Source organism: Spodoptera frugiperda, chromosome 29, assembly GCF_023101765.2.
Source record: "Spodoptera frugiperda isolate SF20-4 chromosome 29, AGI-APGP_CSIRO_Sfru_2.0, whole genome shotgun sequence".
NCBI lineage: Eukaryota > Metazoa > Arthropoda > Insecta > Lepidoptera > Noctuidae > Spodoptera > Spodoptera frugiperda.
The window spans coordinates 10,122,194-10,147,505 of record NC_064240.1 but is presented as its reverse complement, the minus strand read 5'-3'; the positions used below and the strand labels follow the sequence as shown (position 1 = coordinate 10,147,505).

At 33.0% G+C, this 25,312-nt stretch overlaps 3 protein-coding genes across 6 annotated transcripts; 2 read left to right on the top strand and 1 right to left on the bottom strand.

Annotated features, from left to right (window-relative positions):
* The first annotated feature begins 67 nt into the window (after positions 1-67).
* Positions 68-1,146, top strand: LOC118268086 (migration and invasion enhancer 1). The gene is made up of 3 exons (XM_035582345.2): positions 68-248; positions 573-670; positions 899-1,146. The coding sequence occupies exons 1-3, from the start codon at positions 193-195 to the stop codon at positions 1,060-1,062; spliced, it is 318 nt and encodes a 105-aa protein (XP_035438238.1). The 5' UTR covers positions 68-192; the 3' UTR covers positions 1,063-1,146.
* LOC118268346 (molybdenum cofactor sulfurase) lies at positions 1,045-24,228 on the bottom strand. 4 transcript variants are annotated; one of them, XM_035582340.2, is made up of 7 exons: positions 24,175-24,228; positions 7,095-7,190; positions 5,717-6,551; positions 5,047-5,341; positions 3,501-4,155; positions 2,989-3,422; positions 1,045-2,684 (listed from the first exon to the last, which is right to left on the bottom strand). In XM_035582340.2, the coding sequence occupies exons 1-7, from the start codon at positions 24,179-24,181 to the stop codon at positions 2,463-2,465; spliced, it is 2,544 nt and encodes an 847-aa protein (XP_035438233.2). In that variant the 5' UTR covers positions 24,182-24,228; the 3' UTR covers positions 1,045-2,462. The 4 variants fall into 4 exon arrangements, with proteins under 4 accessions (XP_035438233.2, XP_035438691.2, XP_035438692.2 ...); XM_035582798.2 differs by lacking the exon at positions 24,175-24,228 and adding an exon at positions 9,383-9,503; XM_035582799.2 differs by lacking the exon at positions 24,175-24,228 and adding an exon at positions 7,456-7,474.
* LOC118268083 (lipase 3-like) lies at positions 14,153-18,603 on the top strand. The gene has a single exon (XM_035582342.2). The coding sequence runs from the start codon at positions 14,440-14,442 to the stop codon at positions 15,655-15,657; it is 1,218 nt and encodes a 405-aa protein (XP_035438235.2). The 5' UTR covers positions 14,153-14,439; the 3' UTR covers positions 15,658-18,603.
* Positions 24,229-25,312: the final 1,084 nt, after the last annotated feature.

The following is a 25,312-nucleotide window of genomic DNA, read 5'->3' as shown; positions in this document are numbered from 1 at the left end:
ACCGAAAGACATACCATAACATTTTATATTATATTGACATTTGAAGAGTATAAATGGCAACATTTAGAAAATCAGCTGTTCTAAGTTTACAAACACCACATTTGGTAAAGTCTAAAGTAGAATATCTTTTAAATTATGTAAATTAAACTGACTATGTAAAGAAGGAGGATATTATCAAATTAACTGAACAGAATGGCCAGCAATGAACCTGCAAAAGAGAATCATACCAGAGTAAAAGTGGAATACTGGTACAGTATCTTTATTCATTACATTCTACATAGGTACCTATGTAGTTTTAATATCATAATATGTTAATGGCTCTATGTAAAATACTTGCCAGTAATGACTAAAGTATGCTATGATTAATTTGTTCTCTACTTCTCTAGCTTTTTTTTTTATTTTGTTGAAAACCATAATAATTGTTAAGGAAGGGTAAAAATTAGGTTAGGTTATATAGGCAGTTATTCTTATTGGATCAAAGAGTATAAAGAAATAAATACAACTAAATAATAATGAAAAATCGAGTGTCGAAAATTCTGTCATCTTAATATTTTTGTACTTGTGTATTTCAGTGGAGTGTGTGATTATGGCGGTCATTGCTTAGCTCTTGGACAAATAATCAGAAAAATGACCCCTAATGCCACAATACACTGTAAGCGTGGAAGACAAGGTAATATATTTTTTAAAATAACTAGTGAAACATACTAAATTAGCTATGACACTCAGTGACTCAAAACTTTTCTCGAGCTTTTCTCCTTCAATGTAAGCTAATATTTTATGTATAATTTTACAGTAAATATGTCTAGAATAAATCAAAGCTAATGAATTTGTTAATTGTATCCTTCAGCGAATGAACTTTATGTGAGGAATTTGAATATTACAAGTAATTCTCTTCCAGGTGCCTTCGAGGTTGAAGTAAATGACAAATTAATATATTCAAAGCTTCAAACAATGGCATTACCAGACTTTGACGAGGTAGCAGAGGTTGTAAACAATGTTTCATTAGGGGAAGAGCCTCGGCTCATAAAAGGACAACAACCAATAAACTGTGCAATATCATAAAATATATTCAACTCGTAAACAACTGTAATATAAACTAGTCTTATATATTATATTATATTAAAATATAAAATGAGAAAATAACAACTCTTTTTTTCTATTTACTTATTACAAAAATATTACAATACATAAAAATATTATTTTCCAATAAACTCTGATCTTTTTGTAAATAGATTTTTTTAAAGATTCACAAAAATAATATAGTTACTTCATTTGAATTTCAAACAACAAATTATAATTTGGTATTGAATGGTTTAATCTATTTAAATTTGGTCTACACTACTTAAAACGTAATGGAATGTAGCAGCCAATTAATATTATTCGAATTATAAATGAATTTAAGAATACATTCACAGACTATTTCATGGCAATTTTATTGTCATTCAATTATAATCTCTAATATATTGATTATAAAAACCAATTAAAGATTCAGCCTCTATCTGCTTATTTATTCGCAACATTAAAATTTATACCCACACTAATGCTGTGTATAGGAATTTGTTACTTACTGCCGCACTCAGAGACATTCAATGATTACTTAAACTATTCCTTAGTAACGTTTTTGTACTGAAATCAATTACTAAGGACTGGGTTAAGTAATCATTATTTGTCCCTGAGTGCGGCCATTAATATGATTTATTAAGATCTTATACTATATAAGATCTTTTGGCTAATTCAGCGGCAGTAAAAAGGTGTTGTATTTTAATACTCTAATATTGGTATAATAGATATCACATTATAAATATTTTCTAAATAGGTAAAATACTATAGTAAAATGATTTAGAAAGAATTTAAAATTTTTACATAGATACATAATTATGTGTAATTTACATATCACAGCCGTAATATTCTGCACACTATATTTTTACATTAAATCTATAAATTTAGAAAATTTAGTAAATTAGTAAGTTTTAAAGGACAAGTCCATATCTCATGAAGGTCTTATTAGAATTATTAAAACAAGATTATTATTATTGATCGTGACAAATATTGCATTGCTCCTATGTACGATACCTATATAAACATATTCAATTAAGGTACAAATATAGTGGGATATATTATATTTACTGTTAGAATTTTGTCTTTAAACGAATTATTTTTTATAACAGTAATTTTTAACAGATAATTCTGAGTGCACCTGTATTAAGATGCAATCATAGTAAAATTCATGATTTTAATGTAGATACAATTTTTTAATTGTATCATAAAAATAATGTCAACCTAATGAGATACGGATCATAGCCCCAGAAGGCAAGATTTTAAAGTAAATCCCATATTTACCGCGTAAAAAAATAATTCAGAAAACCTAATTAGCTAACCCCACCACCTACATTAACCCCAAATAAGAAAATATATTTTCTTAAATTATAATAATGTTGTAACCACACACTTATCTACATATTTCACCTACTTATATCATCTTCATTTATTATAGGTTTTACTGGTGCATGTATTTTTAGGTAACGGTCTTTAGAATTGTCTGCTGCACCTACATAACTTAAATAAATACCGAATCGCAACTTTCCTGCAAACTGTTCAGATATTGTCCTAAGAGGTTCTACTGTCTTTTCACCTGTTTGTTGGTCGATGCACACCATTTGACATCTTGGGCAGAGGCCTTCGACCTGAAAAATATCGGTTTAACTTTTAAAGTAATTTAAAAATGGATTCAGTTTATAAGCTGTCAGACCACATGCTCCTTTATCGAATAACACGCAGTACAGTCCTTGCATGGCATCAAATATTTTTGAAATTGTAATAAAACACCTTACTTATAAAATATTTATGTCAATAGTGTAATCACAGGTGATTATAATCAGGCATAATTCATCACTTGTAGGTGCAGGTTATTTCGCTTTTTGCCAGTACAATACTTGATTACATTACAAAAAATAGAGACAAGTCATCTATTACTGAGTGTTTAATTACCTTGAACTCTTGATTCCCAATGATGACTCTGTGCCAATCTCGTTCGGCAAGTTCTTCCTCCATATCAATGACGAGGTTTCCTCTAAATCGGTCAGTCAAACTGTCCACATCATCGACGAATTGAGGATCCTGGATCTTTTCCCTTAACCATCGAACTGTGGCCTTGTTTATCAAGAGGAATTGAGCTTGGTTACTTAAAGAAAGCAGTTTCTTCTCTCCATTTTGTTTCTTCTTTTGGACTCTATTGTCGTCACTCGATTGTCTGATAAGACGCAAGTAGGATATTTCTAAGGCTTCCGATATCCAGTCTGCTACTTCATCACCACAGTCGTAACCTTGGATAATGTCTGTACACACTTTGCTACGACATAGCGATGAATTCTTCATTTTCTTGTCGGACGTAATATCTAATGGCACTGATATTGGGGTCTTATCTGCAATGTTAATTGAAAATAGAGTTAATACCGTGGTAAAAGTATTTGAAAAAAAAACCTTTATTAAGAATACCGTACCTTCAAAACATAATACCATTACTCTTCTCTGCAGATCTATTTTAGGTTTTATCAGACACATTCTAGACGTGTGTTTCTGTGTTAAACATACTCCATTGTCCTTTATAATCATCCAGTCCCTATCATATTCAAATCCTTTGGGTCCTATTTTCCATGCAGACTTAATTTTAAAAGCACCACATGACTTGATTGGAAATATGGCTACTTCTTTTAATGTGATTTTAGCGTCGCTATTATTATTATGTGGAATATCTTCTGATTCTTTCTTGAAAAAGAACTCGTGTTGATTCCATATCTTCTGTGCTTGTGCTATGCCGTTGTATAATTTATTACTTTTTAATGCATCTAATATTGTTCTATGGCTTATTGATAAGTATCGTTTTGGTGGTTTCATTTTCGTTTTGACGAAGCATCGGCATATCATATGTATTAGTTTATCTACATCTTTGAACGTGTTAAAGTATCCAAATGAGGCTCTAATAGCTCCAGTCGGTCTTCCATCAATGAGATCAATCTCGTCACCACATACGTGACCAGATTTGTACATTTCTTTTAATTCTTTATTAGAAGCTACTAGATGACGTTGACAAGAGCCGGAATTGCAAAAACAACCCGTTCGCACATTGATATTGAATAAGTCTGCCATGTGTTGAAACTGAAATTTAAAATTTACATTTAATTAATTTAGTGTAAGCTTTGCTTAATACCTAATTTCGACCACAAGTAAGGCAGGTGAAGCAGTTAAATTTTTAATTCTACCCTTCATTATTTTACAATGTAGTGCTTTGAGCTTTTATCATGCTTGCATTTATCAGTGAAAAGTAAACAGGAATAATGCAAGAATGCAAGATCTTGCAAAGTAAATACCAATATATTAAAATTAAACAATAATACGAGTAGCATGTTCAAAATACGCCTCAGTCATGATAAGAATGGTCTTTCGTCATCACGTTGTTTACGAATTTGTTCTTAGTTACTATAGACATATCTATACGTATGTGTAGTACAGATAATTTGTATTGATTGTTTGTAGGAATATTGTAAGTCGAGTCGATGTCACGACAACGCCTCCTGATGTGACGTTATCTATTGGTTGCCCAGCATCCCCGAAATCTCAAGTATCGAGTAGGCAAGCACGTAATTGAAATTGTGTATTTTTATCAGTAGTTCTAATTTTCCGGTGCTAAATTAAGAATAATTAATCTGCCCATTCGTATATTGAATCATAATTAAACACGTTTCGTGCCCATTTTGCGCACGACTTGGGTTCTTCTTACTCAGTTTTTTTTTGCTCAAGTTTATAATGTTTTCTTTTTTCACTTGATTAAGAAGATTATAGGTACCTACTATCTAAATCTATATGTGGGATTTTGTGCGACTTTTGCAGATTTAATTAACCACACAATTTGTCCGCAATAGATACAGATAGTCGGCTACCGGAAACACGATTAACAAACGCATTTTGGATTTAAAAATGTTTTTTTTTTTAGAGATAATGTCAGCATACCTAATATTTTCAATGCTTATAAGTAATAAAATTTCTTACCTCAACAAAACCAATATAGGAGCCATCTTCTCTTAAAAGATTAAACGTAACGATTCCACCTTGTTTTCTAATATCACTAAAGTTGGAATCCATGTATGTAACAGCTGCCTTATTACCATTTGTATGTTTCAAATCGTGCAGTTGGAAATAAAGGTCTTTCGCTAAAAAATACGTGTGGTACGATACCGTATCCATTATATCATCGTATATTGATTTAGGTATTAATTTGTGCATAGTGTCGAAACAATGTTTTAATGAAAGGACTGATAAAAACGGTATCGTGCCATCCTCCATCCTGAAAAATAAATAATTATTCAGTAAATATTATTCAAATATGCAAAAATAATGAAAGTTAAAGGTATTGTTATATCCATTTCTTGTTTGTTAAATTGGCGGTCACGTTTTTAAAACAACTGATTAAACTGGTATGTTTGATCCAAATATGCTGGATCATTCCAGTTGTGTTCCAAATTCAACAAAAATGAAATGAAAAGTTAATTAGGTATGGGGTTTTGCATTTTTCAGTTTTATCAAAAACATTTTTAGGAAGTCTGATAAGTGTAGGTAGTTAGGCGACTTTTTGGGTGAATAAATATTTGTTAACGACAGCCTTGTATAGATACAACACTTCTTAGCGACATAATAAAATAAATTATAGATTAATAATTACCTTTCATACAAATCTTTCCTCTTCACATGCATATCTTCTGTACTTAAAACAAAATCAACAGTCCCACCGCCAAAATATCTCTTTTGGCACAGAACATCGCTACTGCTATTCTTAATTAAAATTGCCCCCAATCCAGTTGGGTACCCAAATATCTTGTAGAACGAGAGACAAACGAAATCTGGTTGGGTTGCAGACAGATCTAATCTATTTGTTGACACAAATGAAGCTGCGTCAAGAAGAACATACCAGTTATTATTGATATGACATAATTGTTTCTTTAAGTGGCTGTTAAGGCATCCATTTTTTATGAGGTCTATACAATCAATGGGGTACTTAAATCCATTGAAATTACTCTGTGCAGGGTATACCAGCAATGTGTTGGTATCATACTTGTTTAAGAATTTATCCTTTCTCTTTAAATGTGACTTTCCGGCATTACTAACAGCTAATAAGAAGTCTTCGTGTGATATGTGTATAATGTCAGCATATTTGTCAGAAGCAATTTCTCTCAAGCCAAGCACTGATGTGTGGTTATCTCTCAAATATACGAATGAGCCATTGTTTCTCTCATTATCTATATCGTCTTCAGAAAATTGGAAAGATTCGACAACTAGTTTCAGTGCGGATGTTGTCCCTGCTGTAAATACAACTGTGTAGGTACTCGGATCTGTATTGAAGTGCTTAAGGATGCTACTGCGGATTTGTTCAACGCAGTCTTTTGTATATTTATCTGAATGAGGGTTCATGTAGACATTATTCACAAGGTCTTCGTGTACAGCAGTCAGTAAACATTGCGGATATAACGTGGCTCCCGCATTTTCCAAATAACATCTGTCTGTAATTATACAAAATATAGACATAAGCGACCATGAAATTTATGTAAATTACTTATTTTTTTAAATGTGTATACAGCTGAAGTTACGAATACTTTGTAAGATACAATGCCAATAAAGCAACTCGTTTGAAGGATAGAGAAATCCAACTAAATGTAATTAGTAATTACTGATAAATTACAAACTGGGTTTATGCAAGTACCTGTTTTATTAGGTACAGTTAATAAAAAGAACATCAATTTCGAATGACAAACATATTGGTACTTTTTTATAATCTAAATAATTTTACTTATGCAATTTATAGCATTCTTATTTTTCAGCAGAACAAAATTAACGACATAACTAGTTATTTAAAGAATAAGAAGTTCATGTGTATATTGAAATTAATTAAGCATTTTATTAATTCACATTTCACTGTACATAACTTTCTCTTTCATATCCAGTTTGTGACTCAACAAGTATACTTGTGTCACATTACAATTTAACTTTAAAAACGAAAGTAAGATAAGCACTTTATAAAGAGTAACTAATTAGAATCCACTTACCTCCCAACCTTGTGAAATTCGATGTAATTTTGATCATATGCTCTTGATCAATGACCTGACTCAGTGTGTTCATCTCGTTTGCCTCCTCATAGGGACCTGACATCATTAAAACTTGGAATAAACATGCGCAAAAAAAATAATAAAAAAGTTTACGAACTCACGAGTTCAACTACGAATAAAAATAAAAAACTATATGAACACTAGTTATTTGATGCTATGAGCATCATTAAAACGTTACGACTCGTTTACAGAGTAACCTTGTACGGAGGAAAAGTGTAATGTACGTAATAATAAAACTATTATCTACAAAATAATAAGCACAACAACAATCGCACTGTACGGTAATGAACATCTGACTGACATTTGCGTGAGTGACAGCATTGACAGCTGGAATGTGACAGACTGACAGACACGTTTGTTTTGACTTTTATGTCAAAGTGTTGCCAGAATTATAACATAAACTTCTAATGGTAGTTTACATAACAATCGGGATGTTATTGTTAAATTGTTTATAAACTTTCGTAAAATATAGCCAAATATTTAAATAAAACATTTTTAATAGTTTCTAAGTTGATATGTGGAGTGTATGCACACATAGAACGTTATAAAAACTATTTTGCTTAATAAAACTATAACTTCCGGATCCTAATATTCTATGCATAGTATAATATTAATAAAGGATAAGATTTTGAATGAAGTAGGTAGAAGTTACGCAGATCTATAACAAATAAAATTGCTTGCTTAATTTTGAGGTCGCGGGTTTTGATGCCTCCAACGAGCTACTCTTAATTTTACACAGATGGCGTTAGTAATAATAAATTAGTTGTTTGAATTTTTACGTGTGGAAGCTTTTCTTGTTTGTAAGTAGATGATTATAAAATGAATTAAGTAGGTGTTAAAGCAAATTACTATGTAACAGTGACTTAAGTATAACAATGTTAGTAGATATGTATGTACTATACATTTTGTTCTTACCTACCTACATTTTTGTTAGTTTCAAAAACACAAAGCAGTGCTTATAATTTTTAGGAAACGAAATGTCGTATACCTTAGTAGTAATTATCTATTTTAAACCTTGGGAAAATAATTAATGCACAATTTTTTATCTAGGTAGCATAAAGAAAAAAATACATCAAAAGCAAGGAACAGTGCTAATAGTTTTAAGTTTATTGCACAAAAGAGGTTCTCATACATAGGTAGATTCACCTTCGGCAGCATCGCCTTACTAAATTGAGTTACACAAATTTAATTATTGCTTTTATGGAGGGCTTTTAGTAGCTTTTAGTATCAAGCGGGGCATGATCGACTTCCCCTAAGTGAATTGACGGCCATGACACAGAACGTTCGCTTTACTGGCTGCACACTTTTCCTAGGGAACGTTCTGACAGCCGTCGCCTTTAGTGGCGAAGAAGTTTTCGAATTACGATCTGAGAAATGGCGGGGAAAGTGGCTCTTTTGAAATTGGAAGTGGTTACCTACCTGAGATATCTTTTTTTTTTGTTACAGATTTTGTTGTATGGAAGCTGAAGGTCTATCTTATAATGTATAGGTAGTACCTAGTGCAAATACATAGGTAGCTGTTACTAATAGGTACTCATGCCTATAAATTGGTTGATTTTAGACATAATTTAAACTAATCCTTGTTCACGTAAAACTTAAAGAGACCTACTTAATATTAATATTTATTTACTGTAATATCCAGTTAACAAAATAGATAAAAGTCAGCTAATGACAAATGTTGGGAGTACGAACTACTTACTTATAAAAAAAGGTAAAACATTTTTGTTTATAGTATAAGTCGGTAAACGATCAGACGGATCACTTTATGGTAAGCAATCGTCACCGTCCATGGATAGGTACCCGAAACGGAAACGTTTTATCACGTCGATTTTCTGTAAGACCGTGGTATCAAGCTTCCGATAACCTCAGTCACACATAGAAACATAACGCAAGCGTTTTATCACGTCGGTTTTCTGTCAGGCCGTGGTATCACTCCGGTCGAGCCGGCCCATTCGTGCCGAAGCATGGCTCTCCCACACTTAATACACACTATGTAACAATTTCAACTTACTGCCGCAGGTACTCAGAGGTATCAATGGTTAGGTACTTAGGTAACCTAGTCCTTCGCAATCGTTTTCGGTACAAAATCGTGACTAAGGAATAGTTTAAGTAATCATTAAATAACTCTGAGTATGGCAGCTAGTCACGCACGTAAACAAAATTAATTGACTTCGGATATCAGTATTAATTTCCGTATTATAAAAATAAAAAAAGGAAAGTCCACTAACCTTAACTTTGACCTCCTGTTGTTCTCATTTTGCTCGAGTGGCAAATGAGTTCAGATACCACAACCACCTCGTATTATAGCCTTCGTTAATATGCCACTATTGTGTATTACTATCCCTATTGGTACCCATAAACAATAGCATAAAAATATGTCTTGCCCGCTGGAGGCGTGCGCACGCTTCCAAGTAGGTATATATCTATTTATTTATTTAATCATTAGGTATTATTAGTATTATAGACACGTGTTAACCTCCGTGTTTACAAATATCACGAAATTATTTGTCAATATTGTTAATTGTGGAAATACCATATTCTATGGATAGTAACAGGGTTGAGGACGAAAAGGAGAGAATATAAAACGTGAGTCTAATACTTGTCTAATGTTTCAAATTATCTGCCAGACGAATATTAAAATAAAAATTATTACTTAAGTACCCTATTCTTGTGTTATAATAAAACGAATATTAATAAAATTATCCTTCGGTAAGTAGATATATTATTCTTTATTCGAATATATGAATTTTACGAAATCGTATACGTAGGCCTTACACGAGAGAACGAGAGGGCATTGACCTCTTGCCTTGTTTCATGACCAATTGGTATCACTACGAAAAAGCTCTCAACTCGAATGTCTATTTTTAATTGTGGTTTTTTAAGACTAGTGACCATTGCCAAGAATCCATGGCCCTTCACATAAGTGCAATTTCGAATATTGGTATAAATCTAAACATAAAAAATCTTCTCCGAAATCGTTCAAAATATTTCTGATACGGACAAACTTCTTTATTTTTAAGCTATTCCATAGTAATGGTTTTGTATCGAAAACAATAGCTAAGACCTGGGTTAAGAAACCATTAAATGCCTCTGAGTGCGGCTGTAAGTTTTACATGATTCGATTTACCTGTTAATAGTTATCATGCATAACTTAAGTAAGTTGAAATATTATGTGGCTTATCCACGGCTACTTCAGCTTGCAGATTTTAGAAACTTTTTCTATTTATTTAAAGAAACGTTTCCCCACACTAGGATTTTCGCCTGTGTCGTGGGTGTGTTTACAAACATACACGTTCATATACACATGATACCCAGACCCGAAACAATAGTTTATGTTTTTAGTTTCAATCAGTAAACAGTTTAACCTTAAAAACGTTATTTTAATCGCGACACATCACGTCTCGCTATCAGAAATCCTTGTTATAAGTAGTTTACCGTCAAACTGTAGAATGACATTGGCAAAATATTTGTTAAAGTTCAATGCTCTTAGCTTAATTATATGGAGTGGTACATAAAAATCTTTAAGTTATTTATATAGTATTTTGCATGTCTCTCTCAAATTCGTATCTCTTTAATCTATGCAACACCTGGTTATAAATTAACACCCAATGCTAGCGTTACGTTTAGGTACGAATTATATATAAAAAATATTTTATTCGGTAGATGTAAATTTGGCAAGCCTTCAGAGGATCCGGAGCTGCGGAATACCTAGCGGGTTTACCAGGGCTGCGGCTCGAAAAGTAGTAGGAACGGGGTAGTTTTTAGTCAGTAAGAGTCTGACACTGAGAGAGTGTGCCTCGCCCAAGGAGGAGAAGTCATTGGATGATATTCACCCTTCAAAAAAGAAAAACTTTCAAAGTGTTTGTTGTGTTCAAAATTTCAATATCAGTTTCAGGTGGAAATCGAAATTCTGTTAAACAAACGCATCCTCCCTAAGGGGAGGCCTTCTTTCGTTGCATATTTTAATCCATGTGTGACCATGGATCTGTGGTGACACAGATCCCATCTAAATGCTGTCCATCCGATTTGGGCATTAGACTTTTAAACTATTTTTTTTGTCTAAGTTGTACCTATGTAACTAGCTACTTAGGCTACAACTTTGTGGGACATTATTCCCTACGATGAGTTCTGTAAGTATTTTCGTTTTGTCCATATTCCCTTTGAGACCTACCTGTAGGGAAACGCTAAATGTCACCATAACAAAATATTCAAATAGGTTTTTAAATTCCCAATTCACTCATAATTTCAACAACGTTAATTGTTCAAACTGTGTTATTGCGCAAATCAATTTATTCAATTATATATCTAATGGCAATTATGAATTATTCAATTGACAGCCGAATTAACTACAGCATTGTTCAAAAATTCAAAATTAACTATCTACCTAAACACCAGTGTTATTATCGCAGTGAATGAAATTAGTTAGAATTCTTAATTAGAGGTAATTGACGCTATAAAATAATTTTAATAAATATGTTTATACAAAGTTAATGTTGTCATTAGCACTAGTAGTTATACAATTTATTCATTACTAACTTGCAATATTATTTATGATATATTTTTTTTTATAAACGAGCATGTTAATAATATGTTCTACAAATAATTTACAAGGGTTGGGATTGCGTTGTATTCCCATAATATCAATTTTATCCAAATATAATTTAATTATTTGCTAATTTAGGAGTGAAAACGATTAGATTCCGCGGAAAGCATTTTTTTCCCATGCGAATGCGTTATTTACCCGCGGTTAAAAGTGACTCATGTCCTTTCTTAAGTCTCAAGCTATCTCCTTACCAAACATTTTAATCTGTTCAGTAGTTTAGGCGTAAGAACGAGCAGCCCACCTGAATTTTTCCATGGGAATAGGTCATTATCCTGCGGTAAAAAGTAGTTCTCGGGTATTAGAAATGTCCATACCTAATTTCATGCAAACTGGTTCAGTAATTTAGGCGTCAATAAGTAACAGATAGACAGACTGACAGAATTATTTTCGCATTCATAACATTAGTATGGATTATACAAGTTTCGATCGTTGAATACACATGCATTACATGCTGTTAAAACAATTTGCTGTTTTTCACATTGTTTTCGGCAAATAGAAGTTAAAACTAATAGCATAATTAATATTTTGCGTATTGTATAGTAGTCTATTGTTTCAGGATATCTTATTCTATCTACATTTTTGTCTGGCTATTCAAAACACAACTCTCGTCTCAACAATAACATATTGTAAATTGTTCCACACTTAATGTTATGATTAGAAAATTTCGTTGAAGTGCAAATGATGTAGAAGTAAATATTCTCGAAAGATCATCTTTAAAATATGATAGATTGGAATACAAGGAGCCTATTTTGTAGAGGCCTTTAGGCTGTTGCAGCACCTGAATACTCTAAATTGACGTGCCCAAATGAGTAAAAGAGAATACAAATAAGTAAATATAGTACCTAGTAAATAGACCTCTATCACGTCTATATTCCTTTCATGGACCGAAGGTGTTAGTTTATATATGAGCATCATCATTATCAGTATAGGTCAATGACTCCTGAACTTTGATGCTTTTATTTAAAAAGTATTGTTATTTTTTATTACCTAACTGACGGACTAAATTCGTTATAATTTTCATACCCGTTATCGTCCCTACTAATCTATAATAAGTAGTTGTTAATAATATGTTGATCTCATCCAGGGCAGTCAACCTCGCTACCGTCCTTGCTGTCTAGCCATTTATTACTAAAATATTTTATTTACACACACAAAAGGAATGTGTTAAAACGTAAAGTGAATTGAAACTATTTCTTAGCTCACTTCACTTTTTACCGCGGCTTCACTTTCGAGGTTTAGTATATATATATATACATTTTTATGTAATGTTTGGCTACTCATATTAACATTGACCTCTCATTTTGTCAATGAGATATCTTACTATAGTTGCCAAAACACGTATGGTTGTTTACATAATTCTTTTTAATTTATTGGTAAGCAACTAGACAGCTATTTTAAGTTTCAAGGTGATATGAGTGTGGCCTCGACCTTTGCGAAGCTTCCGATAAGATACACCTCATCTGCAATTTACTTGAGGATGTTGTAACATAACACTTAAAAAACGCGATTATGCACTTAACTTAGGTACTTATTCAAGGACGGAGGTGGTTTTGGCAATTAACAAGTACCTATGTAATATGGGTCAAAGATAGCTACTGTTGGTTAAAATCAAAGTCGCCTTTATCATTTTTCTTAGCCCGTAACCTGTCTCCCTATTGGGTAAAGGCTTCTTCTCACACAGAGCGGATAATTATTACATGGGATAAAAAGTATCCTATCACCCAAGTCGACTCATACCCTGTCTGTATACAAAATTTCATCAAAATCCGTTCAGTAGTTTCAGTGTGATTTATGAACAAACTTCTAAACAAAATGTTTCACGTTTATAATATTAGTGTCATGTCATAATCAACTTTACTCAAGGTGCATTAGCAATTTCAATCTTATTATATGAAATAAAAAGTCCAGATTTCCATCACTATGCTTTCCTTCACTGTATATTAATGGCGATTATCTGTATATTCAATAGGAATAAGTCTCATTGGTATTGAATATGCACCCATACGGTTCAGAGCTAGTGCATTAACTTCCAGACCACTATCACACTCATGAAAACAAAGAAGTAACCTTGTTAATGTCTGAGAATGCAACCGTATAATGCATTTCTCCTTTCCGCATATTAATCTGATATAATACATCCTGTTTAACCACTTGTAGTTTCGTTCGACACTGAAAGTTAAGTAGCATTGGGAATATTCCCTCGCGATCGATTTTTGTTATGTTTTTGTAGATCACGTTCCGATAGAATTTGATCGTTTCGATCGTATTGCTAGATAATGGGAAAGTTTCAAATGTCTACTATTGAAGGTACTAATTGTTATTGGTGTCTATGACTGGTATTTAAGGTTAATCATAACATACCACTATTATTAGAGCAGACACAACTATTTAGTTTGTTTTGAAGTTGAATGTTAACACGTTTTAGATGTTGCATGGTGTTAAGACAAAATAAATGTAGTTTTAAGATTATGGTACCTGGTCCTGCACTTTTTCTGTATTTTTTCTTCATTTCCTTAGTTGCAGCCGCTTTGCGGTTACAACTACAGGTGCTGGCTCTCAGACGGCGATTTGTCGGCAGCATGGCATTGACTGACAATCAGCGGGTAAATAACGCCGCCGCCGTGTGTGTACGACTACAGATGAATTTTTGTTTTTGCGACCGCGAGACGTTTCGCAATCACGATGAATTTCGGTGACGCGAATATATTTCGGTGCGTAATCTTTGTATTTTGTTTTGGTTACGTACAAAACCGACGGAAGATAAAAGTAAACAGTGACGTAGATTTTGGTGACCGAAACTCTGACATATATTTGAACTCCTTACAACTCATTAATAAGTACGGGTATCGACCCCAAAGCCATACAGTGACAACGGACGATGGATATTTAGTGAATTGTTACAGAATACCAAATAAAGGACCACCAGTGTTGTTAGTTCACGGGATTGGTGACAGTTCTGATTCGTGGTTGCTGCTGGGACCTGAGAAGTCGATAGCGTTCCAGCTCGCCAGACTAGGATACGACGTTTGGATGTATAATGCTCGAGGAAATAAATACAGTAAGGGACACATTAGAAATCTCCCTGACAAAGAATATTGGGATTTCAGCTATGAAGAGATGGGAACGCAAGATTTACCAGCGGTGATTGATTATATACTCCAAACAACATCTCGACGTAACCTGTCCTACATCGGGTTTTCTCAAGGAACGGCAATTTTTTTCGTAATGTGTAGCATGAAGCCTGAATACAACGAGAAGATCAAGCAAGCGATATTACTGGCTCCGATAGCGTGGATCACAAGTACTCAGTACCCGTTTATAGATATTTTAGCGCAAAATTTGGACGTACTAAAGACATTCTTTGATAGTGTCGGCGTGTACGATTTATTTGCGGATAATGTGTTGACTAATCTTTATCATGCCAAAGTGTGTCGTTTGGGTGTACCTGAAAATATTCTCTGTAAGTTAGAATATTATATAAGTTATGGTATAAGGAATTTGAGTAATTTGTATCCAAAGAAACTTCCGATTGTTGCTAGTCATATTCCTGCTGGGGTTTCTATAAAGACGTTTATTCATTATTTCCAAAGTTATTCGAGTAAGCGGTTTCAAAGGTTTGATTATGGTATGAAAATGAATCGAGAGGTGTATTCTTCTGTTATGCCTGCGTCGTACGATTTGTCTCGGGTTAGAGCTCCTGTGTATATGTTCAGTAGTGATTTGGATTGGTTTAGTACACCGACAGATGTTGAAAGACTTCGAAGACAATTACCTAATATTGTTAGGCATGTGAAGTTAAATGAATCGTTAGACTTCACACATTTAGAGTTTATTTATGGCACTCGTGTTAACGAGATAGTTAATAATGATGTAATTAGAATACTAAATGGAGATTTATAAAATGTACGCTTAGTTACTTTACCTATTTTGTTTTTGTCTACGAATAAGAGGTATTTATGTTTTGAAATAGAGGTCAGCTTTTTTTGCTAGATGATTTCTGGATTTTCAGTCGCTTTGAACATTTAATTAAATTGATCTGTGATTGTTTACAATATAATTAAGTATTATAAAAATTGGTACGGTACATAGATAGAAATTCTAAATATCGTAAATATTCTTACAAAATTCGATGAGATTTTTATGATAATTTATTGTATACTTATTTATAAATATTAGACGCTTTGTTACATAGCTCTGTGATTCCATAACATCCGTAAACAATAGTACCATAGTAGATGCTATAGAAATAAAATTTGTATAGATAGGTATAACATTCCAAGCATTTTTCAAATATTTCATACTTATGCATATAAGATAATTTTATCGTTCTGATAGCATACTGTTTTGAATTCTTCTTCTAAGATATGTGATTATGATCCTTGTTTGTATTAACAGTATTTTATGGGTTCTATCATGGTATTGATTAATTTAGGTATATATAAGCTGTTCTAAAATTATCTGCCACGACATTAATGGAAGGTAGTGATGTGTTTGAAATATTACAATAGGTACTTAGTAAATATAAATGATTGATTATGTGTATTTTTTTTGAGTGTGAGTTTGTTATGTAAGAGCTCTCTTTTACTCTCTCTGTCGCATCGTGAGTATTTGTGACCCATTCTATGCAGAGTAGAGTCAATGTTTATTTAACTTCTTTATGTTGTCAAATTAAATTAACTAATTTGGGGTATGATTTTTTTTTACTATTGTTTATTTATTATTTTCAAACAGAACACTACCATTAAAGCAGTGGCAGACTTACGTACTTTTAGAACACCTTATATCTATAATTAGTTTTGGAAAAATTACATGGGCGTAATTTTTTTAACTTCGTAGACTTTTTTTAGCCCCGTTTGCATCAATAATACAATATTTGTTTTACTTAATCGGTGACCCTGGTTTCCTGCACCGTGGTTTTGTGCTCTTTGTATTTCTTTTGTATCATTGTTTATGCTATTTTGAATTAGAAATGATATAAAATAGGACGATGACATAGATAGGACATGTAAACAAAATACACATGTTGCTGTTGCGGGGATGGACTGATGGTAGAGCGCATGCATTAAGGCAGCTACTTGAAATCACAACGTAATTTAATAATCACAGACATATAGGTCACCAATGACGGGTTAAAAATAGCATATATGGGAGGCAAAAAGGTTCCATACAAAATGTACCTACCTCTCAATGCAATCCCTTTCACCGTCCCGTGTTACAAGTACAAGTACATAGGTACCGTTTTGGAAATTCTAAAATAAAATAAACACGCGTTTGGTTTTCCATGGGACCAAAGGGTTCATTGATAGGGGTCAAATTGCTTAGGGTATGGCGAGGGGGAACATTGATTCTGCAATCATTGCGATACTTTGAAGAGGATCTATAATACATGATGGGATTTTCGCAAAGGGAATTGTGATATAGAAATAAAGCCTGCAAAACATTAGGAGCTATCTTTATTATGGTTGTACGTAGACAGATAGTTATTGTAATTTATTTTGATTGGATTATAAATTATAATAGGTAAGTAGGTATTATATATAAGATGTGTATAGGCTTAACCCACCTTTTAAATTATAGTAGACGTATTTGATGAGAATATTTATTATAGGTATACCTTAATACATGCCTACAAATTGCTTGTAAAGTCTTTAAGTTGTTTACAAGTATAATACAAATAATTTATAGGCATGTAGGTGTAGGTTTAATACGAATCTACCTATCTTTATGTACATTTATAAAATTGTATTAATATAAGCTATACTTTTAAAATCAATAGTGTTCATTATTCCATAAGGTAAACTAATAAATAGGTTCATCTAAGTTTTGGCTGTAAATATTCCATGAGCATTGGTAGTGTACAGTGTACAGAAAAGCCTGGGGCAGTGCTTTCGACCTTACGGTTTAATTTGGCTCCGATCGACTGTGTATGCAGACCATACTAGCCGGGTCATTGCACATAACCTCAAACGGTATGAATTTTTATTAACACAATGTGCAAAGAAATCTTTTTTATGATTAAGTGTGATCAAAAATTTGTGTTCAATCAGAAATTGTGTGCCGTATGCTTATTGAGTTTGAGGAATGGGTGAAATATTTAGTTAGTTGATAAGTATGTATTATATTTGATATTTGATAGAGGACGATAAAGGTACGCGTCCACAGGCCCGCATTGTACGCATCGCCTGCGGCCTGTGGACGCTTACCATAAGAGCCTGTAGCCAAATACCACTTTAGCGCTTGTCTACAGAGAGAGTAGAAGAGTCAACGTATTAGGATGACACTGACATGTGTAAAAAATTACGTCAATCCCATACAATTTAGTTTTCTCCTCAACAAGTAGACATGCGCTAAAAGGCATTAGGTTAGGTACAGGCTAAGGATAGTAAAAGTAGTACAAGATAGTGACAAAAATTTTACAAGGGATCAATTTAGTTTTATTCTAAAGAATTCTAAGACGATTTAGCAAACTCGAGCAGACTTTGAATTTTCTTAGATAGTGAAAAGTCCAGCTTTACCTACCTACATATTTATGTAAATTCACGACCATTTTCAGCAAATTAAATAGTAGAACAACACTTGAATGCAGTAGTAAATCAATTCATATCAATTACAATAGCGTACCAAGTACATAAATTAACATTGTTTGCTATGTTTGTAGGTAAATTAATAATGAATCGTTCATAGTTGCGAGAGTCCATTATGCAAAATTTTGACACGTGATAATTTCTCACCCGATATTGTAAAACAGGCCACTTTCAGTGGTTTAATTGTGCTATAAAATTATGCTAAAATATGTGTCGTGTTTCGAGAAAATGTACATGATAAAATAAATTATTAATAATATTATGGAGCCTGTTTTATTTTACTTTATTTTATCATTTTGTTTTAAGTGTAATGTTTGGTGAAGTGTTTATAAAATGTGGTCGGTTATTTTTCATTGTTTTTTTAATTGAATGATGTGATTACACGTTTTTAATTTTTATAAAACTCTGTTACAAGTGCCTTGTACCTACCTGGTGACACGGAGGTTTCCCTAAATTATTTTTAATGCTTGGCTAATAAAGTTATCAAACTGTTTATTATATGTGCCAAATTCGGTTCATTACCTACCAATTTTGAAACTGAAACTCACTAGAACGAATGTCAAAAACCGATCTTTATTTCGATTTTGGATTGATATATCGTCTATAAGACTTAACGTATGTTTTAATCGAAAACAAATTAAACTTGTTTCTGTTAAACACATACCTAAAACTGTTGTTAGTAATTATATTATTTGTGACGTCACTACAGCGATAAAAACACACATTGTAAAGAACAAGTAAAATAAAACTGCATAAGTTAGGACAAGGCTGTTGATTACGGATTTTTTCACAGAATTTAAACAAAAGAATGATGTTCTTTTTGTTTGTGCATAATTACCTATACCTACTGTCTGATAAACTTAGGTCGTGTATGCTGGAAAACGACTAGTAGGTGATTTCAAGAAATAAATCAATCATAAAGTAATAAACTTCTGATAAGTGAAGGATTTCTAAGACATTAAAATTGTAGTGTGTAATAAATTAATATTGATTTGGCTTACTGTAAAAAAATGTATGATAAGGGCACGGACCAAGATTCCTTGGAGAAGTAATATATAAATATAATAAATAAAAGACCTTTCGAATAGAAAATGGGTTTGATTTGGCATTTGGTAATAGTATTAATTAACACATTTGGGGCAGAAATGCAAGTACACCAACAAATGCAGTTGACATACTCAAACACACCAGTGTAAAATCAATTAAAAGCTACACACAAAACAATACACCTGCCCGCCAAATCGACATGACATTTTTTCAATAGCAACATTGAAATTTAAAAATTCTGGCAACATTTTTAATAACTACGTGTCCATCAACGATCATTTGTTTGGAGCATGTGCGTCAAATATTGAATAGGATTCGCCGACAAAACATTTTGTAAATATCGGCGAGTTCGCGAACATAATTGAAAAGTCGTGCGCTACACCTGTATCGGTCGAACTAACGCAAACTGAAACATAACGGTGCATACGTATGGATGGGTGGAGAGTTCAGTAATAAAGTGGGTTTATTCTCTTTGTGGATTTTTTATAGTATAAGCTAGTAAACGAGCTGACAGATCATCCGATGGTAAGCAATGACCGCCGGTCATAAACAGTCGTTACAAGCTTACAAGTGCGTTGCCAGCCTTTTGGAGGTTAGAAATTTAAGGGTTGTTGGGGAATTGGGGAGATTGGCGAGGGGGTAATTGGGTCTCCGGTAACCTCACTCACACAAGACAAGAATAAAGTGCACGTTGCATACATAAATTTAACTTCTATCAGTTTTTCTCATAAGTGATGTCTGCATAATCGTCAAATATGTTTAAAAGAAAGTTAAATTTATTTATCGTGGTATAACGTGCCTATGTAGATTCATGTAGGTGTGTAAGTGAATGAAACAAATATGCAGCCGTTTTAAGCAAATGTCATGTATAACCTTGCGGTGGTAACGATTGTATATGCAAATTATAGATACTCGATACATTTTGACATTGGCGTCAAAGAGCGTAGGAGTAAATATTTTTTATTTTATTTTATCACGCTATGCCACTAGGAAGAGAAACTGTATAAGTAATTTTAATATTTATTTCTTGCAAGGTAAAGGTTTAAATTTATTTAGTCATTATTATGATAGGCACATACATTTGTTTTATTTGCCTCTTAACGCATCAAAAGGAGTTAAGACGACTTATCTCTTTACACCCATTATCCCTTATATCATCATCTATAATAATTCTATAACCATCATCTGTACACTTAGTTGCAACAAACGCTTTGACTTTGACCCTTAAACATCACTCAATACTCGATACTTTATTTCTTTCCACATGTAAGGCTTAGGTGGTAAACTTAACTAGGACACAATGTGGACCCTGTCGGGCACAACAATATAAGTTAAGGAGGAACACAATTTTACTTAACATTCAAAGAAAGTAAGTAGGTACATTAAACCACTACGGCAATAAACATAATCCTGACAAAGAGTACAAAAAATCTGCAATTTCAGTAAACCTAGAGGCACATAGGAACATAGGTAAAAGTAGAAAGAGAGACGAAAAATTAAAATACTCAACCTGACCGAAACGATGTCACGACCAGACGGCCCGTTCAAATTGCCTCTCTACGGTCAATTTAATCGTGAAAAACACTCTGCATTGTCTAGGTAATGAACACGGCTACCTGCGCTGGGACACTCCATGAACACTTCATTTACGAATCACGATTAACGCAAATACTGAGCTCGAGTGTACTTTCGATACTGCTGTTGTTTACTGCTAAAATAAAGCTGTTGTTTTGGCAATGTAAAGGGAGATTTTGGTACTCTTTACTAATGTCTAACTAGAAAGTTCATAAACTCATCTTGCCTTAAACTTTTGTAAACGTTTTTTTATTGTTTTGGTATAAGCCGGTAAATGAGTAGACGTATCGACTGATGATAAGCCATAGCCGTCACTCATTGACACCCGAAACACCAGAGGCGTTACAAATTCGTTGCCGACCTTCTGGGAGTTAGGAATTTAATCCGCCGGGTTCTTGGGATGACGGGGATTGGGAAGAAATTTAAATAAATTGATCTCTATCGACCCTGATGACGCACTTGTTTACCAACTTCTTTGCTAATTGTTATTGCAACCACACCGACGAATAATTTTATTATACCTAATGTTAATTTTTATTAAAACATTTATTTTAATTAGTTCCTACATTTTATTTGCATGAAGAGGAACTAGTTATTTGTTTACTTGTTTATTTTTTCAAATATTTGATAAATGATATTTAGTTTGTTTTGCTTTTCCCGCCTTGGGCGAGGCGAGAGAGAATGTCAAACTTTTACCTACTGATTAAAAACTACCTCGTTCCTGTTCCTGCTTTTCGAGCCGGAGACCCGGTAAACCTGCTAGGTAGTCCGCAGCTCCGGAATATGCAAATGCATGTGTTATGTTCATAATTTCTTGTTTATTACATAAAAAAAAAAACTGGTACTACAAACCTACATGCTACTAATTTTACTCTTAAATTCTATGCCAAAATTTTATTTGACGGTCTTATGAATGAGCAAATATAGCACGACTTCCGTATACACTACCAAATATGTATAAGTAAATCTCCTACATCCTAGTACTTAGTATGATAATTTTAACATGAACTCGAATTAACTATATATGGATTTCGCGAAATATTTCCTGTTCCGCATACAGTATTATATCGTAGAGCCACGCAAAAGAATATAAAAGCCTCATTTTTATTACTAGTTGACCTTGAACCGAGATTATCACCTTGGATCACGATCTCTTAATTTTCCTTGCAAATGTTACATCATGTTTCATTAACACTGTGTGACTATCAATTAGATAAGTAACATATATATATAAGAACTAGTTCTTCTGTTTTATAACGGTAATACGCTATGGTCATTCATCAAAATAAAACTATTTTATGTTTCAGTGATAAGAAAACATGTCGCTTTTTGCACCACATGTCTCGCACTGGGACGAGTTTTAGATTGTATGCAAGTATTAAGATACTTGAAATTAAGATTTATAAAGAAAAGACACTGCTAACGCATCAATGTATGAGAGCACTGGAAGGATTCTGGCATCACTAAATGTATCACTTTGCATATTTTTCCAACTTGTGAGTAAGTGGTCGATATAAGTCCACTGCTTTGGTAAGTCTTGGAAACCCTAAGTTTAAGCAAACTGGACTAGAAAGTTTGTTTAATAGGAAATATCGTGTTATACGTATTATGTTTTTCAATAATTATACATATAACATACAATAATTATACATAGACAAGTCATGTGCACATAAATCATAATCCGAGCATAGACCTATTAATTAACAGACGCTACACAAGTTACTTTGCAACGCTTCGCTAGCCCCCAAACTGTGGCATTCGTCCGGAAACATGAGGTAAGCTTCTAAAAGAGTGATAATGTGTCGAGAGGGGAGGATTGACACAACTGCGCCACGTGCCATAGTGCCACCTAAAGGGGTGGGAATGGGGTCACTTCGTTTCATGTTGCACGGGTAATTATTTTTAGGGTAAAGGATTTGCAGTTGTTTAAATATTTTTTTTTGTTTAGTATTGGTTGTTTGCGGAAAACGAATTTGTTTTCAGTTTTTTTAACCGTTGGTAGGACTGTTATGTTACAAAAATAATTAGAAAACATTTAATTCTGTTTCGAAAATAGTGGTCACATTGTATCTAATGCCAATAAGTTTCGAGAATACATGTTTTTTTTTTGAGGTGGGAAAATCATTCAATGGCTTCTTCGGCTTTGGGCAAAGCAAGAAGGAGTGTCAGATTCTTACTGACTAAAAACCACCCGTTCCTACACCTGGTTTTCGAGCTGGAACCCGGTAAATCCGCTACGTAGTCCGCAGCTCCGAGACCGAATCTTTTCGACTTGATTAACTGACTGCTGACTGAGTGGGTACCGATATATTTATGAATGAAATATTTGTATTTAATTCATAAACCTAACAAATAAATAAATTGGAAAAATATGCAAATGGTCAAGCGATGTAAACATTCTTACAATCAATTTTGTCATTAATTCTATAAAATATTTACAACTTTGATCGTATAATAAATAGCCATTGGACATCAAGTTCCAAATAACTTATGAGCTTCTTTTTTAGCTGGATTGCAAATATTGTTTAAAAATTGATGGTCGTTGTATGTGTAATACACATAGAGAGACAAGTCTTATGTCTGAGTTAATAAATGACGTCATAGTTTTGATATCTTTTTAATATATTTTTATGATAATTATAGTGAGACATTAAATTAACTAAAAAATGCGATGTTGCGCAAGCAGTAATAGACTACGCTACGTCGAAACGCGTCTGCGCACGCTGCTCATGATGAAGAGTCTCTCTGTGATTCGAAACTAGTAGACCTTTTCACCATTATTATACATGAGTAAATCGTGATTTTATTTGTTAATCTTTTTAATTCCCTGTCTACCACTACCTTATTGAGATTTTTTTAACTCACTGCTTGCTAAATACTTCAAAACGTAAATTAGGCAATGTATACTTATCTAGTATCGCAAAAGTGAATTAATTACTTTTTAGACCATTATATTTGTTAAATTGTAGTATCTAAAGATGGAACATAATTTTACTACATAAGTAGGTATTTTGTAATTTTTAAGACACTACAGCATAATGGTTTCAGCAAAAAATAAAAAATCATGTTTTATTATCCTTTATTTCATCATCCTGGTGTTATTAAATTCACTTATTATCATCATGCTTATAATGAAAACGACAAAAAAGGAATTATCCAATTTGGTGTAGGCATTTAGGAGTTGCGGTCGCACATACATTTTGTGACTTACCTGCCATTTGATAAATCCACAATGGCACTAATGGTAACAACACAACTGATAGCCAAGTAGACTGGAGTTTACACCAATACTGGTATTTATTCAAAACACATAAACCTAAACAGAACAACCTTTAAATGTTTAGTACATAAAAAGTATTGCATAAAATAGATAACAATGGTTAAGAATGAACCACTAATATACACTAGCCTTAACCCGCGGCTTTTCTCGAGTAAATTAACTCACATTTTGTTCTGTAGGAACACAATTTGCGTTTATTTGAAACGAGACTCTATTCGGTTTTCTGATTGGCCGGCTCCAATGAACCAACCAATCAAAGTGCGGTGTAGCTATATTACTTAATTAAAAAAAGAATGTTGTACAAGGTTACTCGACGAGTTTCCAGCTAAACCAGGGTTCATAGGTAAACCGTAACGTGTAATTAATTCGCATTTGTCTTCTCTATAAACAATAAGGATGACATGAATACACCATTTAGGTTTATATAATACCTATCTATTTAAAATCAGTAAAAGTAACAGCGAATATTCAACAGTTTGAAATGAAACACTGTTTTATTCAATGAATTTTTAGTTTACCTTGTTGGTTTAACTTTAATAAATGTGCTTTGTTAGCGAAAAACTAGTCAACATTTCCCGTTTCATGTTCTAAAAAACATTTTTAGTATGAAAACAATTTTGTTAACAATTTTGTTTCGAAAAAAATTCTAATGAATTTTTCAAAACCAGTTCAGTTTGAATTCGAACAAACTGACGGTAGGATTGTTTGTAAGTTACTATTATTTTTTTTAATTACTCTATTACGTAGTTCCTAAGTCATTGTACTGAAACAATGTTCTCAGTTGTGTTTATTCTAGGTTAATGGGATATATTTTGAAAGGTTTTATCAAAATAATTTAACGACTAATTAATTGCTCTTAGGTTTAAGGAATCTTTATTGTCTTTTAGGAATTACAAAATTTTACGTCTAAGATAATATGATGTGAGGATTTTTATGAGGTTGAAATTGTTGTTAAAATAATATATATCTCTAATGTATATTCTCCTCATAATTTGGCACTTAATATAATAACCTAGCCTAGTTTCCACGTGTAAGGAGCTGGCGGCTAAGACAGCCATGAAATGCCTGA

Excerpts from the sequence above, each read along its gene's own strand:
- LOC118268346 (XM_035582797.2), bottom strand. The coding sequence starts at position 7,200 with ATGATGTCAGGTCCCTATGAGGAGGCAAACGAGATGAACACACTGAGT. Across the intron at positions 4,156-5,046 it reads CCTATATTGGTTTTGTTGAG|TTTCAACACATGGCAGACTT; the intron begins GTAAGAAATTTT and ends TTTAAATTTCAG. Across the intron at positions 3,423-3,500 it reads AATGGTATTATGTTTTGAAG|ATAAGACCCCAATATCAGTG; the intron begins GTACGGTATTCT and ends TTAACATTGCAG.
- LOC118268086 (XM_035582345.2), top strand. The coding sequence starts at position 193 with ATGGCCAGCAATGAACCTGCAAAAGAGAATCATACCAGAGTAAAAGTG. Across the intron at positions 249-572 it reads AGAGTAAAAGTGGAATACTG|TGGAGTGTGTGATTATGGCG; the intron begins GTACAGTATCTT and ends TGTGTATTTCAG. Across the intron at positions 671-898 it reads CTGTAAGCGTGGAAGACAAG|GTGCCTTCGAGGTTGAAGTA; the intron begins GTAATATATTTT and ends ATTCTCTTCCAG.
- LOC118268083 (XM_035582342.2), top strand. The coding sequence starts at position 14,440 with ATGAATTTCGGTGACGCGAATATATTTCGGTGCGTAATCTTTGTATTT.